The following is a 13,586-nucleotide window of genomic DNA, read 5'->3' as shown; positions in this document are numbered from 1 at the left end:
CCCCGCTCTCCTCTGTTGCCGCTACCTATAATCCCTAATCAGCAGGCTCCTGCTCCTCAGCCAGCACTTCTCCTAAGGGCATTTTAGATGTTGATTCTGTAATTACCACAAAATTACAGTCTCCCATTGACCTACTATATTTGTTCCCTTACAGGGGAGTTGAAGGAACTTAACACTGAACAAAATGCGAGATCCAGGCTTGTATTTGCCACTTGGTTCCATCAAGAAAATATACCTTAGTTTCCCCTCACATATCTACACAAAGGCCTGCTACAAGGAGAATAACCAACACAAGTCTTCGGGCATAAATACAGAATTTTTTAATAACTAATTATTTCCTACCAGTAACGTAATCGGTGGGCTACGAAACACAGAGATCTAGGTGGGATGTGAAAGCCTTGCTGCAAGCATTTGCCACCCCAGGCACAACCTCAGACAGCTATATTTGGATTCCAAAACCCTGCCTGCCGAAAAGGATTAAAATACACTGCCCCTTTCCTCATCCTGGCCTGAGCCATGCACATTGCAGTGGAACCACCCACACACCTTATGCGCTCATCTCTCTTTTTGAGACCAATGAACAAATCACAAACTTTCTGTAGCACACGAGAGCATCCCTCATTTCTGGCTTGGCTGAATATTGCCATTCAATTTTATACTGTGATGAAGACTCTCTACTAATCTCAAACACTGTTGATTTATTATTTCTCTGGTAATCTGTCTGTTTTTACGACATCTGTATCCATCCTGTTACACACTTGGCAGCACAACAGCTAATTCAGATTTTTGCAGACAGGACTCAATAGCTGGTCGTTTTGAGTTAACAGTCAAGCTCACTGGTGCTTCGTTGTGAACCTCTACATTAACTGGAAGGCAGAAATCAGTCTTCACAGCCAAACAGGCAACTGATACAAAGTTCTTCAAATTCTATTTAAGGCACTTTTGACTAAAAACAAAACAAACTAAAATACCCAACAACAAACTCCACACCACCACCATCCAAAAGTAGCCAAGGTTTTAAAAAAATCATAGGACAATCAGATGCCAAACTCAAAAACTCATCAGCATTTTTTAAAACTGCATTTAAGCATCCGGCTGGTATGAGATTTGCTGGACGATGAACGCTGCCAAAAATCAGGTCACACGGGGCTGGGTTCTGCAAGACTTTACACATGCCAGGTCTGATCCAGAAATACATAAATAAATAAATCCACACTTTGGAAATGTGCTTGTCTTGAATCCATGGTCATCCCATTGCAGTCATGCTCAACCGCGAGACCAGATCAGGGCTGGAGCGCCCAGCGCTCTAGGGAATCCATCCCTTATTAAGGTCCCTAAACAGGAAATAAAGAGTTTGGTTTTGGCACTCCTGGGGAGCCTCTCGGGTGCCATTCTTCTAGCAGGATGAAGACAACGTTCCAGGCAACGAGAACTCTTCCTTCTCTCTGTCTAAATACAGTGCCTACGACACATTGACCCGTGAGGTTTCCTGGCAAGCACATGGACAGGGAATTTCCTAAGAGCAGGGCTGGCGGACGCTGAAGTTTGTACTGTCACAGACAAGCCCACGCAGTGATACTCTACCCCAGCAGCGCAGCTCAGGCTGCCCTATGCTCAGGTCACTCTGTACGATCGGTAAGGGACTGTCCCAACCCTGACGCTGTGAATCGGGGAGAGACTGATAAATGCTGACTTGGCATCCTCTTAGACATGACTCTGAATTTCATTTTGCGTTTTAGGGTCATCCACAGGTTCCAAGAGGTGCAGGAAAACACGCAAAACTCACGGCCAACGAGCCACATATATTCCTAAGAAATTAGGGTTATGGTTTTTTACATGAAACCTGGAGAGAAAAATCTTTAGAGGGATCTTCATGAGGCACAAATATAAAAAACCAAAAAGTCTAAGCTGCTAATGTCCACGAGAGACTTCCATGAATTCTCTGAATAATCTGGTGTGATTTTGCTGAGGAAGATTCCCTGATATTTATGAAGATATAAATACCCTGCTGGAGTCCAGTACTCTTCCAAGGCTCTACAGGCACACCATTTGTCCTGTAGTACAATGGGACAAAAAAGCTGGAAGTTGAAGCTAAGAATTTTACTTGTTCAGATAAACAGGAACACAAAGGAAAAGAGCTGTACTTGAAGAACTGTTTTTCTTCTACTCGATTACCTCTATGAGATTCAGAGTTTCATGCTTCTTAAGCACTCAGCTTCTAAAATATTTTTTTCCAAGACGATCAACACAGTTCTCTTTGTTGCATGAAGCATATTTCTCTTTTATCCCAACCAAAGAAAGGATCTACTTTATACTATGAATAATTTTCAAGATGGTATCCCAGCAACAAATATCCAGCAGTGTGTATGTAGAATTGTCTCTACTTAAATAAATAGCAGAAAAAGGTTGCAGTTTCTTTCAAGGACTCCGCTGATGTTTAGGTTTTTTTTTTCTTCAAAGATATGTAGTAAACAGCAGTAACGAAGCAACTGATTTAAAAAGCAAAGCTTCCAAGACTTTTTGCACGTCTTATCTTGTTTGCTAACAATTAATGGAAAACCCATCTTTAAAATTTTTCTTTCTGTGTTTCTAACCTCCCAACCTTACTTCAGCTAAGGTTGTTATAATCCTTTATACCTACTTCACAGTAGGTATATATATCTTTGGAATTCCATGGAGCTAAGCTCCCAAACCTAGGAAGGAAGGTCTCATTGGTAAGGTGTATCTGAGGTTTGGCTGGTGAAAGTTTTGCTCCATTGCTCTTCTGGAACTGTAGGAATCGGCTGTATGAAGAAATCATTAGGGAAGCAAAGGTTGAGCAAACATCACAGCAGAGTTTTCTACAAGAGCGAGGGATTAGGAGATGCAGGCACTCCTCTGTTGCAGACTAGTTCTGCCCACCTCTTAGACCTCCAAACATAGGAATTATCCTGTGAGAAGCTTCTCGGAGGAGAATCTCCACTTGGGAGGAAAGACTAAAGACATCTTCAGTCCAGCATTAACTAGAATTCCCTGCTTGAGCTCATTCCTCTTGAAAAAGCCTTCCTGAGAGGAAGGTACCATCCTGCAAATGCTCCAGGTTGAGGAGATGTCCTGCTTTAGCAGCATACAATGGCTGCATCCCCGCAGCATTGACAGCTTTGACGCTATAGCATTTCAAACACTTACCCCATACACCTTTCAGAGAAGTTTCAGTAAGTTTAAATTGTCACTTAACTCAAGCTACAGATTATTTAATTTTTTTGTGAGAAAGAAAGATTACACCATTAGCTACACCTTAAGCTAACACTGCTCTGAAATCATGCCTTCAGTACTGGGCAACAGTCACCGACGCTTCAGATTTCTCCAGGACATGTCACACAACCCCCTGCCCTTTCCTTTCAGCCATTCGCACTTCTTCCAGGCACTGCTGGTCCCTACACAATTTCGAATCAAAGGTAGAGCTGCAGATGGGTATCAGGAACTTCTGTGTGGGAAAGAAAGACCTGCTGCTGAGGACGTATCCAGCAGCAAAGCCAGCACAGCATGATCAGCCTTGAACAAATTGTCCTCAACTCAGAGAGTAAACACTGCTGAATACACGCAACGTTTTTTAAAGGCCAGGAAAAAAATTTCAGATGCTTACCCTGGAAGATGGAAGGTTACAAGCTTCTAACGCGGTCTCTACCCGTTTTCTGTCAGCGGAAAACAAGCGGTATATGCTACAGAACAAAGACAAACCAGAGGAAATTGGCTTAAAGACGTGCCTGGATGGCCCATGTGGTTTGAAGAGTGAATATCACTTCCCAGTCTATCGCATCTTTTGCTATTTATTTCCATTTGGCTGGAAAAAGCCATCACTGCTCTCTTCGTATTACCCCAGTGATACGCAATTTGAATGTATTTAACCTCACAATATGTCTCTGACATCTCAAACGTATGTTTCACACTAAAAAGGCAGAGGAGACTACAAGGTAAGGAAGGGGAACAGAACTTACTTCTTCAGAGGAATGCGCCCTTCTGGAGTCACCTGCAGCTTAAGTTTTGTGTAACTGTGGAGAGAAAAGCATCCTGTTTTATTTTTACAGCATTTTCAAGTACTTCTCCACCAACTTTATAGCTCAATGCCATTGTTCTGATCATGTGGCAAGTTCCACTCATCTCTTTTGCCCAATATGAAAACCTGTGGGGATATCACAAACAGTAAATACCTTTTCCATCAACAATAATGCACCTGTAGTGTCAAATACCGCCTGCCATGCAACAGGACATTGCAAATACCATTAATGCACAAATTTATCACCCCCACAAGCTCCTCCTCACCCTGGCTGCCTGCCAGTCTCTCAGCAGACTGAATTGTGGCACACAAGCTACACAATTTGCCTGGAAAGGTGGCTGTACTCCTCCTCCTCTTCAGGAGGTTGAAAAATTCCCTGGATGTCGCACGCCAACACTGCTGCCTCCCTAAGCCCTCCCCATCACAGATTTCTCCATTTGACCCCAAACGTTGTCACTCCTCAGCTGGCAGGAAGTCAAATGGCTGGCAACTGAAATGTCTCTGCACCAGCAGGAGTGTCAGTATATTTAGCAGCCCTCGGCAAGCCCAAGACATTTCCCGGGTGAAGCGATATAAAAATTACACGCTGAAACCATCTTACAAGGCAGGCAATTATCCAGCGTTTGAACTGAGTATTCAGAGCATCTCAATATCTCAGGACCTGTGACTCCTCTCACATGCTCGTTAAGGCAGCAGGGTGAGGATGTCTCTTTCTTTGTCCAAATCTTTCAACACACTGATTCAAAGCCTACTGAACCAGGAGACATCCAGTAGCGTTAATGAGAAGCAGTTGGGCCTGCAGCTGCTATCTGATGATCCTCCCGGTATGTGAAGACTACTGGTTACCAGCATGATGTCAACCAGCAGCAGCCTGTGAAGAGCACAACTTTTTGGGTGCTTCATCTATTCCACTTGCATTTAATTAAAACTATAAGTTTTGCAGTAATATGATCTGGTGAAAAATGTGGCAACGCTTAAGTATTTCAGAGGATTTTTTGTTGTTAAAATTTTTTCTTTTTTTTCACTTTACCCACTGGCCTACCAAAAGAAAAAGAAACTGCATGGTTCTAATAAACTTTCCTTTTCTTCCCAACCCAAAATGCCATTAGCAACCGTTTCAAAAGCAAAGTGCGTGCTAATATCCTGAACTAGCATAGGAACATTTTCACGAATCCTGATGTCCTCGTAGGCATCTTCTGGAAACCGAAATCTCTTGTGCTACCGTGTCACCAAACAAAAACATTATCCCCTCTGCCCCATCTCCCAGCACAGAGCTAGATTAAAAAGTCGCAGCAGTTAGTAAAAAAGGTTTTTTTTATTTTGCCTTCTATTTTTTGAAACTTTTGAGTGCATTCTAGTCACACTTAATGTTTTCCTGTACAGCCAAGCCAGCAAGAAATAAAAGAAAATGGGGGAAGAAAAAAAAAAAGCATTCTGAACTTCAATTAAAGCAAACTAAAAATGTGTGTCTGAAGAACAGTCAACCCCCACCAGTACTCGCCACCTTTTTTTCCCTCTCTAATTCTTTGTTACATGTGGGACACTATTTTTTGCCCTGCAGCCATTATCCATCCACCTAAGAAAATGAAGCATGTTATTCCTGTTAAAAAGCCTGTTAGGAGATACTCCCCTGGGTAGCAGCCGAACGGACTCGTTTCAGTAGTGCCGTGCTGGCTCCAAGAACCACAAATGCCGGACGTAGCGCCGACCCAAGGTTTCCGTAGTGCACTCACCCTTTGCTCATTACTGCACCCGTCGGTATTTCAGTATTAATATACTCCAGCGTCCATTTTGGCACCCCGACACAAAAATACACTGCATTATTACAACAGAGGAATGAGCAGTTTAGAGCCAAAAGGGCAGTTTTTATTAACCATCCCTCCTCAGAAATTAACCCCATTCTCCTCATCTGACCGAACCACAGGAGAGCTGCTCAAGCTGTTTATTAGTGCACTTCCAACACTGCAAGGGATTGAACGCCACACAGAAAAAAACCTTTCTAATTCTGCTCTAATGCAATTTGTTTTTCTATTTCAACAAAAGCATTCCGATAGGACTGCACGCAACCCTTTGCCTGGTACAGTAATTATAATGGGGAAATATTTTTAATCTTCAGAGTCAAAGATTTCTTTAGTGACTCTGACTTGGCATTTGTGCAGAGGACCCTGGAAACCCTACAGTTCCCTAGTGATTTATTAATTAGTGGAAAAAGATAAAGACACAGAAGTGCCATGCTTGTCTGCTACTGAATCTATGCAATGGGTCCAGTGACTTCATCTTTAATTAATATTACTTGAACAACCACCAAAAAACCGGCTCTGAATTAGACCGGCTCTACTATACTGTGTGATAAGATGTTCCTCCTGTGAACCTGACATGAAAACGCCCATTAGGTACAGCCACAACGCTCCCCACTGCAGACCTGTCAGCAAAGTCTGCTGCCACCTGAGGATCTGAGTGGTAAGAGCCTGGAAATAGTAACATCAAACCACTCCTGTAACTCATCTGCAGCCCAGGGAGCTGAAGGAAGACTTCAGCTGCACCACAGCCAGTGCTATGAGAAGGAAACACACACACACCCCTTCCCAGAACAGGCACCTATGAATATGTACATGGGATTAAAGTTAAGCAGTTGGGAACTTTCTGACTAACTATGAGTGCATCGAATGAAATTAGGCACGCGCAGCCTTAGGAAGGTGAAAAAAGGTTAACTCGCTTCTTGGGTGGAAGCAAGTTTTAGAAACCTGAGCCCCGGCTTGGTATTTAGCTGGACTGAGGAGAAATTAAAAGGTGTTTGGGAGAGACACAAAGCTGAATTTAACCAGCCAACTCGTAGGCTGGGGAGGGCACGTCTTCCCTTTTAGACCCCCAAAAGGCCAGCAAATACCCCGGTTCATTACCATGCCTCTCTCTGCTAGGCTTTGCCGTGCTAGCCCCAATGCTGTTCGCTTAGGTGAACTCCCTCAGCGCGTGCAGTCATCATCCCCTTGAGAATCGCTAAGCTCACGTTCACTTCTCTTTCCTTTTGGAGGTGTATTTTTACACCCTAAACGTTCCCATAATCAGCTTTCCTACTTTGCTGAAAGCAACTCGGAATCAACGCGCTGTGCAAAGCGATCCAGATGAATGGATTCACAGCTTCCTTCTGAATCGTGTGATAACCAGAGAGATTAGACTGAGAAAAATGGACTTCTTGCATTTCTAACGTTTTGATCAACAACAGAAAAAAGGGAAAATAAACCAAAAGCAAGTCAGTCCAGAATATTCTTTCATTTTAAATGGAGAGCTTCAGACTACAGCTGAAGCTCCTACTTTGGCATACAAGGGGAGGATGGCATTTAATTCTGGATTTTTGCTACGACTTAGTAGTTTGCATGAAGAACCCTAACAAGATTTTTCTTTAAATGACGTTTGGATAACGGCCTTTTTAAAACCATGAGAAAAGACAGCCTGTGTTTACAAAAGTGACAACTCATCAAAGCAGAAACAATAGATGACAATGTGACTAACAAAGAAAGAGGAAAATGACGCAGAGAAAAGAGCAACACCCACAGCATTAAACACAACGGCCACTTACGCTTTTTCCAGAAAGGCGTCCCTTGACATGTTCTGTGCCAACAAATTTGTTGCCAAACTGAACACTTCATCTGACCATTCCTATAGAGAGAAGACGTGATTAAATGAGGCCTCGTTTAGATGTTTACTTACACAATGCAAAATATTTTTGAAAATTGTATCGTTAGTAAAAAGGGCCTAATTAAAGCCTGAACTTGATTTTTCCAATTACAGTTTCCTTCCTTGTCTGTGAGACCTGATTTTCTCATGCTACAAAAAAGGAAGTGTTACAAATACTTTTTTAAATGATACTTTATTCCACTGAATTGAAAAAAACCCAACCACGTGGATAAACGTCTGATGCAAAACATATTCAAGTTCCTGGAAGATGTGCAAAAAATGGTCCAGAAAAATACATTTTCTTGTGTGTTGGACACTGTTCTGGTTGACACACTAAGGATTACAAAAGGAGCCTTTTTATCACCATTCTCGTAAATGAAGCTGAAATGGGCTTCGAGTCCTGTGCAGACAGACAGACTGGACATGGTGGAAGACAGAGCACACCATAGTACGGCTCGCGCTACAATGGCTCCTCTTGTAAGAGTTCGTTACGCGAGGCTCTGCATCCCTCTCTCCTCAGATCATGAAGTAATTCAGATAACAAATATGGCACCTTATCTTTTACAGCGTATACTGAATTATGAACAATATCTAAGATCTTACCAGCTGACGTAAGAAACATACTTAACAAACCAGGAGAAATATAAAAGAGTAAATTTAAATTATTCTGATACACTGGGAAGAAGATGCAACTCCAAACAGAGAAGCTCCTCTTCCCCCTACCGTACATCCTTACGCTGTGGTCCTATCCCTTGCTAAATTATTTTTCCCTCTTGCCACCCTGACCTAGGGAAGAAATGTCCTCCAGCTGCTCACAGAACACCTCGCTTCTCCACCTGCTGGCACCGCTCCTCCCATGGCTCTCCCTCAATTTTCCTCTCTTTATTTTCCTGACTGATTTTTTTCTCATTTCGATGCATGTTGCTGAAGTCCCTCCCTTTGGCCTCTGCCCTTTCCCAGGTTCCCAGCAAGGCTGGTCCATGATTATAATCTGGGGTTTAGACTCTCACTGCTCTTCCCGTCGCTCTCCTCCCCGGCAGGTGTCTCCTGCAGCTTTACATTGACACCTTCAGCATGTTTTTCCTTGCTAACTTGGTGCTTATTTACAGTCTTTAATTGCAATGCTTTTTAAGCACAAGTATGGTTTTGGATTGGCTTGGTTTCACCCCTGTAAAAGAAAGGAACAAAAATAAACAATGCCTCTGCAAACAATGTGATTTTTATTTTTTTTTTTTTTTCACTTGAGGAAGTTTTCTGGGTTTTCTTTGAAACTAAAATTGAGTTTCCTTTCATATCAGTCCAGATCCAAAATTCCCATCACCACACACCCTCCCAGATGCATACTCTTTGGGAGGTATTCCCTCTCCTTGGTTCTTCTTTTTCTTGAGGAAAAATATAAAAAAAAAGGTGATTTCATTCTGACAAAAATTGATAATGATGAAAAGTCTCATTGACTTCCAATGAAAGAAATGTCGCTATGTCACTTTGGAGCTTATGAGCTTGTTTTACCTAAAAGCCTCAAGTTTCTGCGTGACTAGGTGATGGATTTGTGAGGTTCAGAAATTACCATATTTTTCTATTTTTTTAACATGCTAAAATTTGTTCCCCGAAGTTATCAGATCTTGTTCCTGAAACCAGTCTCACACCGCTGCCCCCTACAAGGAAGGGCCAAGGCTACCTGCAACGCCTACTGTCAGAAGGGCCTTTGATATCCTTCAGCTACCGGGTGCTCCAGTCCACCCCATTTACAAGCTCACCCCTGAGCAGCCGAGACAACACAGCTCCCTGGGACCGGTATTTCTGGCAGAGAAACCTCCCTCCCTCAGACACAGACTTCTTGTTCTGGAGGTAAACCGCTGTTGCTGAGATTGTCCTCTCCCCTCCACCTCTTGTGACCACTTCCCTTTTTTTTTTTTTCCTTTACTTGTTTTTCTTAGGTTCAATTTGAAAAAAAAACACAGGGGTGTGAGAAAGAACAAGAGAAGGAGTTGGGTTTGTTAGCAACACCATTGCTGTGCTGTGACTCTTGGAACAGAAAGCATATTAAGTGCAGCATCTTTTTTTTTTTTTTTTTTTTTTTTTCCTCCTTCTTGGCAACTCATTTTTCCAGGCTCAAAATAGGCTCATCTTGTAAACACTGCTTTGTTTAGGCACTAATAATAGCCGTTAAAACTTCTGTCTGTGACACTAATGGCTGCAAAGATTAATAGCAACATAAAATATTATTTAGAAATTGAAAATACGTTGGCTTTGAACACATCTTAATAGACTTTGTTTTGATGTCACTGATTCTGCTGGGCTTGAAACTGAATTATTTTGTAGAAAACAGAAGCAGGGCACTTCAGGACTATCCCACACCCCAGCTCTTCCTTCTCTTTGTCCGAGCACTTTGTTGACCGGAATGTAAGGGGAACTCAGTTATTATGTGCCTGTCACAAGCATTATTTATATAAACAGTCTCGCCATGTTCCTTTGCTAGTTTTTCCTGGCTCTTCAAGTGATCACATCGCTCTTGCCAAATATCCTAAGGGCTACCTGCATGCTGAGCCCCTTCTAACTAAGCAGGTGCCAAGTCAACAAGTCACAAGCAATCGACACAGGCTCATCGCCTCTCCCATTTTAGGGTCTTCATTCCAGCCACCACAGAGCCGCAGCCAAAAAAACGAGATCAGAAAACACGCCAAGGATCACATCATCTTTCCAGTCACTGGTCTGAACCCTCAGCAGGAGGGGAAACAGCAGCCCTTGAGCACAGACCCAAAGAAATAAAGGAGATGCTTCGGACTGACTTTGATGGGCTTGCGTCAAGCTGTGAGCCAAGCTGCGTCTCGTCACTTTAGCTACCAAATGGCTCCCTTTCCTTGGTTTTGCTGCATGGTACAGAGTAAAGGCCATGCTCTAACTCCGTGCGTGAGGCACTCCGCAGCCGTCTGTACCAGCAGCAGTGATTCCAGAAGGCAGCGCTCGGTGAGAGCGCTCCGCAGGGTAGAAAGCTGTTATGTGTAGAAAGAAAACAGCCTACTGCGGGAAGGTTATAACAGCCTCCGAATCACCGCGGTAGCTGGAGACTCCTGTACAGATGCAATACAAAAAGAAAATATAAATCTGGGCATTTTGAAGTAGGACTGAACTAGTGCCAACAAACTGTTTGCAGACTGGAAGCCTCTGACCCTGTTTGGTAGCGGAAGGACCCAGCCTTCCGATAGTTAACTCCAAGCAAGTTGTATCCAGCATGATAAGAGCTCCCTGCACTCAATCTCCTCTTGGCTTCGTCCTGTTACACTCATTTATATTTATATCATTCCTGTGAACTTTACTAACAAATTATTTAGCTGTTCTGTGCTTTGGCAGGTAGCATATAAGCAGCAGTTCATTTGGAAATCTGTTGCTCAGTGAAGTGATTTCTCTCCTCTATTACATGCATCAGGATACATACCGTTAAGACATTCATCTCAGCAGAAGAGATGAGACTTTTTTCATAAGAAAAGACAGCACACATTCTTGAAAACACTTCCTTCAAATCAGAACTGACCACATGTGAATGCAACGTTTCTTGCATGTTTGTTTTTGATGGGAGGTTAACAAAGCAAGCTGCTGAAATTCTACACTGTCAGCATCCTTATGAATTTTATTTTTAAAAATATATCAAGTTGACATGAATTTATATGGTTTTACCATTTTATTATGCTGATCAGTCTCTTAAATATGCTTAAGAGACTGGAAAAATAAAGACGTATGCTGAAAAGGATAGTGTAGCACAACTTGTGAATCATCTTTGATTACATCATTTTACTTATGGAGGAATTCATTCAGCTCTTAGTGATGGATCTGATCCAAAGCTCATCAAACTGAGGAGAAACAGAGTTCCTTGGGCTCTGGATAGGGGTCTGTATGTCCAGGTTGGACTAGTGTGGTGAGAGCAGCTGGTATGAAAAGGCACAAAAAAAAGTGAGAGGAAAGAGATGGGAAAGACGGGATGTTCATTTCTGAAGTTACTGCATTTGGGAAGAGAATGAAACACTGCACAGGAGACACAGAGGTTGTTCACGGGTTAAACTTAATGTTGGGAACGGAGTTGGAGAAAAAGAGCATCCGCTCAGATTAGGGTTGGAGAATAAGCTCCTTTCTTTGTCCTGGCTTCTGCAGTGCTATGTTTGCGGATGCTCACAAATCCCATCCCAAGGCAGACACACCCGTCTGAAAATACGCAAACACTGTGTTGGTGCTACTGCTTTTCACCATCGGGACGGACCTAGCAATTTGCCCTTTAGACCATAACCCAGTGAATTCCAAACTGCATTCTTTGAACAAACCAGCCGCTCAGTGCCCTTCAGCTCATCACTAGCGTACTTGAAACATTAGCTACTTCCTCCTGGAGGAAAGAGCACATCACAACTACATCACCACTTCTAGCTCTGTATTTAGCGCACTTAAAGCAAGCTGAAGAGCCCAAGGCTCGTATTGTCATAATTCTCCCACAACTTGGCCAGTGGATGTGACAAACAGAGTTAGTAGCAGAACAGGAAGCGTTCTGCAAAGGAAGAAACCCCCATAATGAAGTAATTTTAATTGCTTCACTAAGACTGTTAGTTTACTTTGCCTTTCCTCTCCAAGGCAGGACTGATTGATACTTGTCACACAACTTGAAAAATAAGGTATCACGAATGAAGGGACAATCCGAAAAATATTCATGCACTGAAAAGGGAAAGGTGGAGGAGTTTGTCAGTGGCATTTGCTTTCCCTGGAACGTCAGCAAGAGGATGGGTCAAAATTCGCCTGCGTGATGTTGAAAACTTCTTGCGTTTACACGCTCTCTCAGAGCTCCCTAAAGAGATGATTTGTGCTTGATATGCTTATTTATAACAACTTCTCTGAGTCACTACATGGGTCCTGGAGATGACAAGGACCAGCTTCTGTGGTCTGTCTCATATAAAGTTGGAAAACATGTTAAAAAAAGGAAGAAATTTTAGATACATTCAACAGTGATAAAATTCCGTTCTCACTGAAACAATCAGGATATTTAGAATGATTTCAAAGCAAGCACAGCCAATCTGCGGTGCTTTGAAAATCCTATCTCCGGGCTACAGTCCTTGATTGATAAAATATGAATTTATTTGGACTACCGCATTTACAAATAACAGGGAAGACGTAAGATTCTTAGTTACTCAGATCGTAGGAGTTACTCAGGATTTAAGCAGTCAAGCTTTTCTAAAACATGATTTTCTCTACAGTATTTTTAAGGTTTCATTACCAAACAGAAAATGGCCCTAAAATACCACTTTCTGTACTGTTTTAGCAAACAGATTATGGCTCACTGATTGCTGGCTAGACAGGAAAGATAAAAAGGACACACGCTTCTGATTTAGGTGATTTTTTTCCTTGGTAACGGCTAACAGTTTTTGCTGGTAAAGCTTTAGCATACCATTTCATTTTCCATCACATGCTTTGCTGTTGTTTCCTCCCCCCCCGCCCCAAAAAGTTGTTTCAGTCACTTTCATTTTTGCAGGGTTAAGATTTCTTTACCACCCCTGTAGAGTATAGCTGTGCATTTTCAAGTCTGAGGACAGCACTTCCCACTCAACAGTCCACGGACCACCACGACCTCATTTTGTTTCTATTCTTTCCTATGAAAGAAACAGCGGAAATTGTTTTTGCCAAGTTGACCGATTGGCTAATGAAGATTAGCGGAGACAGAAACCTGGCAAGCAAAAATATATCCTCCTTAGCTTAAGGCTTTCATTCTATGACCTTTTTTCATCTGGCCTGACCATCCTTGTTGCCTGTGCGGTGTCAAAGTAACTCCTTACTGTTGTTAAATAACAGCAGTCTACAGAGAAACTGTCTTTTCAGCACAATCTAGTGGACTCGAGGATGC

At 42.5% G+C, this 13,586-nt stretch overlaps 1 protein-coding gene across 3 annotated transcripts in view; it reads right to left on the bottom strand.

Annotated features, from left to right (window-relative positions):
* PLCB1 (phospholipase C beta 1) overlaps positions 1–13,586 on the bottom strand; it is a 398,108-nt gene that overhangs the window by 145,501 nt on the left and 239,021 nt on the right. For all 3 annotated transcript variants that reach the window (XM_054197179.1, XM_054197181.1, XM_054197182.1), the window contains exons 5-7: positions 7,614–7,693; positions 3,978–4,031; positions 3,626–3,701 (exon numbers count right to left, since the gene is read on the bottom strand). In XM_054197179.1, the coding sequence (XP_054053154.1) occupies positions 3,626–3,701; positions 3,978–4,031; positions 7,614–7,693 (210 nt within the window). The remainder of the gene's footprint in view (positions 1–3,625; positions 3,702–3,977; positions 4,032–7,613; positions 7,694–13,586) is intronic.

Source organism: Rissa tridactyla, chromosome 3 (genome assembly GCF_028500815.1).
Source record: "Rissa tridactyla isolate bRisTri1 chromosome 3, bRisTri1.patW.cur.20221130, whole genome shotgun sequence".
In the NCBI taxonomy this organism is placed as follows: domain Eukaryota; kingdom Metazoa; phylum Chordata; class Aves; order Charadriiformes; family Laridae; genus Rissa; species Rissa tridactyla.
Note: the sequence above shows the minus strand (reverse complement) of the source record. Positions and strands in the feature narration are given on the sequence as shown.